This window comes from Nansenia antarctica, assembly GCF_963989245.1.
Source record: "Nansenia antarctica genome assembly, chromosome: 11".
Taxonomy (NCBI): Eukaryota; Metazoa; Chordata; class Actinopteri; order Argentiniformes; family Microstomatidae; genus Nansenia; species Nansenia antarctica.
The window spans coordinates 20,033,490-20,038,462 of NC_137681.1; the positions used below are offsets into that span (position 1 = coordinate 20,033,490).

General features: G+C 52.7%; 1 protein-coding gene across 1 annotated transcript in view; it reads right to left on the reverse strand.

Moving 5' to 3' along the window:
* Positions 1-3,243: 3,243 nt before the first annotated feature.
* LOC308167977 (ubiquitin carboxyl-terminal hydrolase 31-like) overlaps positions 3,244-4,973 on the reverse strand; it is a gene marked incomplete at both ends in the record, with an annotated part of 15,739 nt that continues 14,009 nt past the window's right edge. Inside the window, one exon of the mRNA XM_080542457.1 lies at positions 3,244-4,928. Within this exon, the coding sequence (XP_080398583.1) occupies positions 3,244-4,928 (1,685 nt within the window). The remainder of the gene's footprint in view (positions 4,929-4,973) is intronic.

The window sequence follows — 4,973 nt, forward strand, 5'->3', positions numbered from 1 at the left end:
ACCAACATCTGGAGCCTGACCTCTCAGGGGTGTACTGATCATGCCTCTCTCAGCCTCCTGATCTCCTGAAGTTCATGCTCTGATTAAGCAACCTCCCCACCACGCTGGGGATCGACGGCAGGAGCCATTGGGACTTCATTCCCCAATGCTATCAAGATAATGTGGAATTGTTTTCGGCAACAGAATTTTTTTTCAGAGATTGTTTTTTGTTGAAGATTTTTTTTGTCGTATAATAATTACAATTGGCGCAGTTTTGATTAAATATCAACTACCAAATGTAATAAGGTATATATTATCAGACATATTTTTGGTACTCTCCAAGATGTTATAAAAGACAAGGCAGTGTGGTTGCAGTGTGCTCCTCTGTCAATCCCTGGGGAAGCTGCTTCACAGGGTTAGGGACACAGGGTCACAGGGTTAGGGTCACAGGGTCACAGGGTTAGGGTCACAGGGTTAGGGACACAGGGTTAGGGACACAGGGTTAGGGTCACAGGGTCACAGGGTTAGGGACACAGGGTTAGGGTCACAGGGTTAGGGTTAGGGTCACAGGGTTAGGGTCACAGGGTTAGGGTCACAGGGTTAGGGTCACAGGGTTAGGGACACAGGGTTAGGGTCACAGGGTTAGGGTCACAGGGTTAGGGACACAGGGTTAGGGTCACAGGGTTAGGGTCACAGGGTTAGGGTCACAGGGTCACAGGGTTAGGGTCACAGGGTTAGGGTCACAGGGTTAGGGTCACAGGGTTAGGGACACAGGGTTAGGGACACAGGGTTAGGGTCACAAGGTTAGGGTCACAGGGTTAGGGTCACAGGGTTAGGGTCACAGGGTTAGGGTCACAGGATTAGGGACACAGGGTTAGGGACACAGGGTTAGGGACACAGGGTTAGGGTCACAAGGTTAGGGTCACAGGATTAGGGTCACAGGGTTAGGGTTAGGGTCATAGCTGCTTCACAGGGTTATGGTTAGGGTCAAAGGGTTAGGGTTAGGGTCAAAGGGTTAGGGTTAGGGTCACATGGCGCTCCGAGCTAGAAAACTCACAAACATCCGACTTAGAAACTTGGTTGTACAAAGATGAGCCCCAGGCTTCCCAGTCTGATGACCCCTGGGTTCTGACCCCTGGGTTCCCCACCAATAGGAAGCTCTACGCACATCACTAACTAACTAATCATTTTAACTCGGAAGTTCTGAGTTGTGTGACCTATGAACTCTGTGAGTTTACAGCTTGACCCAGCGTTTAGAGAACAGGTTCATCTTCAAGTATTCCAACAAAAAACACACTTCTGTCTTTGGACCAGTATACTGTTCAACGTCCCTGTTGACGTGGCGATGGCGTTGGTTAGACCCATCCAATAAGTGTCCATTAAAACCATGACAAGTCATTGATAACAGTGAGATATAGTACAATCATACCAGTGGGCTATCAATTGATTTGTTAGATGTAGCTGCATTTAAAGGGATGAGCGTATCCCTTTAAAACTAGTTTGGAATCAAACATGAGACAAATGAATACAATACAGAAAATATTAATTTGCAAGTGAGTTGATTTACTTTAAGAGGGAGAATGAGCAATACCTATCATTCATACAAAATAATGTATATATATACCATTATATATATATATAATATCTTACTTTTGAAGAAAAATGTGCAAACAAAGCATTGAATGATGCCTAAACATGCTCTCTTGATGCTGGCATTTGGAAAAATATACAGTTAGAAATATATACACATCCAAAAAAGTAGCTGTAGTTTTGACTTACTCAGTGTGTGGACATTAGCAAGAGTTGCTTGCATAGTTAAGTGCATGCATAAGCAATACATCATGCAAAGGATTGCTGTCATACATTTCATCATGGCGATTGATCTTTTTTTCTGAACCTACATCAGTGCATTCAACGCAGATCTGCTCGCTAGCGCATAAAGCCAAAATGTGCACAAGCTGTGATGTCACCGGTAAAGATGGGTGGAGCCTACCTCACCATATACATGTCCATATATGGTGTTCTATAAAGACATCCCCATATATGGTCCTTACATATACTGTAGGTCCTGATGTCCTTGTTGCGTGTGGCTGTGTACAGGGACCCTGTGTTCGTCTTTAGGAATGTTACGAGCTGTCTGGCAGTCTGGTGTGGTGTGGTGGTTTCTCCCCGTAAGGCCTTGCACGCCTGCAGTGACCGCGGTCGGCAGCAGGGGGCAGCGGTGAGGGGGGTTCTGAGGGCACTCTTGGAGAGAGGGATCGTTTGTCTGCTCTCTGACACCGAGACTGCAGACGTGTCGCTGGCCTCAACCTTCTGATGTCATCAAGCGGTGTCTCTTTCTGGGGCGAGTCTCTAACGGGTCCTCTTCGACCATGGCAGGTATAGACCGCCCTAATCCTAATATGCTGGTAATATAATGGTGTTACACTGGGATTACCATATCACCACTATGTTCTGTCAGACATGCCATGTTAGAGTAGGGCTAACTGGGATTACTCATATTGTATTATTTGGAGCTGCTGCTCATTATATTTAAACTGGGATTATAAACGTTCCGGCACTAACAATACGTACCAATCCAGGTTACTGATATTATCTAAAATCTAAATTATCTGTTGGTTGTGACCCAAGGCTCTCTATAATCCAGATAATCCGTTGGTTGTGGAATGTTTTGAAACATTTGAGACGTGGACCCCAATCTCATCGTCAGGAAAGTACAGCGATATCCAAACTGAATGACAACGTTGGCCGTTGACTAGCTGTGGCGTCTGACTGTTGACTAGCTGTGGCGTCTGAGGTGTTGGACAGGGTTTCTCTTCTCACCTTCCTGCCCCCCCCACCATCTCCCAGCCCCCCCCCCCCCCCCCCACGACCAACCTCCATCATCAAGGTAATGCTACAGAACCAGATTAAAAATGTCATTACATGAGCAGTTCATATAGGTTTATATATAATACTATATATATAAGATATAATCATCCATATGATTACAGTTATAGAATTCTTTAAAAAAAACAAAAAAACAATGCAATCCATACAAAGTGCTTCGTTTCAATCCATTCCTAAATAACGAGTTGTTAATAAAGAGTACAGGGAAAGAGAGGCAGTCTACTATGACAGCTGGCGTATAGTCCTCTGAGCCAATAGGTGGCGTTGTTCTCCCAGAGGTCCTCCATAGAGGAGATCTAGTAGATCTAGTAGATCTATCTTGGTTGGATGGTTGGATAAGCTCAGAGAGCTGCACTAGAGCCCCGCTCAGCACCTTCACTTGGCCTTCTGGCTGCGTGAGGAGTTGATGGGGATCTTTCTAGAAGGAGGCATGGTCTTCTCAGGGGGCTTGGTCTTCTCAGGGGGTTTGGTCTTCTCAGGGGGTTTGGCCTTCTCAGGAAGTTTGGCCTTCTCAGCAGCTTTGGCCTTCTCCGGAAGCTTCTTGCCACTGGCAGAGGCCTGGGCAGTCGTGTCCCCTCCAGAGGCCTTGGTCTTGGCGGAGGAGAGGAGCGAGCGCTTGGCCGGGGTGGAGGAGGACGAGGTCTTGGAGGAGTCCTTGTCTTTGGCCAAGGCTGGGTGAGTCTCAGCATTGTCCTGCTGGCCTCTCTTACCTGCCCCTGCCTCGTCTCCACCCCCCTCTCCTGCCCCCTCCCCGCCCCCATCCTCTGGGCTGCCTTTCCCCTCCCCGGCCCCACCTGCCCTGGCCGTGGAGGTCTTCCCCCCCTCCCCTGACCGCCGTGTATCCTTCTGTCTCAGAGCACTCTTGAAGAACGACAGGCCCTTGTCCTCTGTCTTGCTGTTCCTCACCAGGCCCCTTTGGGGTGCTGTGCTCGTCAGAGCCCCGCCCACACTGGACGACCGCAGGCTAGCAATGGAGGAGCTGCTGCTAGAGCTCCGCCCCCCGGCCCTGCTCTCCGCCCCTCGCCCCGCCCTCCCCCCTGCGGTGCCTCCTCCCTCCCCGCCGCGAGCCGTGCCACCACCGGCTCTGTAGGGAGGTCCGCCGTGGTTCCCCTTGCTCTCCGCCGTTGAGCCGGTCTGGGAGGAGGGCTCGCGGCTGGCGCTCCGTTCCGCCCCCCTGGTCCTCCCCGAGGCTGCACTCCTCTCCCCCGCCCCCCGCGGGGAGGTCTTCCTCTGGAGGTGGGAGCTCTGGGACCCTGGGGTGCTACCCGCACTCTTCCTCTGGTGGGCTGTTCCCCCTGGGTGCAGGGAGTCCTGGGGCTGGGAGGAATCCTTCTTACTGGGGGTAGCGGTTTTAGAAGAGGTGGTGGTGGAGGTCTTACTGGTCTTGGTGGAGGTGCTGGTGGTGGCGGCAGCATCACTCTTGTCCTTGGACTGGGGTCGGGAGGGCGAGGGGTGGGCTGGGCCGGGGCTGTGGACCGGGGAGGATGAGGAGGAGGTGGAGGAGGGCGGACGTTTCTTGGGACTCTTCTCAGACTCTACAGTCTTGGCGGAGCTCCTCTTGGGCCCAGTGCTGTCCCCCCCTCCCCCTCCTACTACTCCTCCCCCTCCTCTCTGTTTGGCCTCCTTCGCGGGTGTCCCGTGGCCCGGGCTACCCTGCTCCAGGACAGAGGCAGGGTTGTGGTTACTCGTACCTAGGCCGGAACTCCTCTGCTCGGGCTGCAGTGCCGCCTTGGAGTGGGCCTGCTCCTGGAGCCTCTTCGCCGCCGCGTTACCCTCCATCACCGCCAGGGGCGCCGGCCTGGCCGCCTGGCCGCTGAAGCAGGAGGTGGACACCTTGTCGTCCGCGGCCTCGCCGATCCTCTCCAGCGTTGGCGAGGAGGAGTGGGACTCCAGGGAGAAGCGAGAGGGCGAGCTGGAGCGCAGCTGGAGTTTGGCCGACAGCGACCAGGAGGGTTTGGAGGAGGAGCCGTTCTCGCTGAGGGCCAGAGGGCTGGCCATGGAGGACCGCGACGAGAAGGTCTGCCTCTGGATGCTCCGCACAGCCGGCCGCGTGGAGAGACCTGGGGAGGGGGGGGGGGAGACATCTTTTAGAGAAAGAGAGAGGT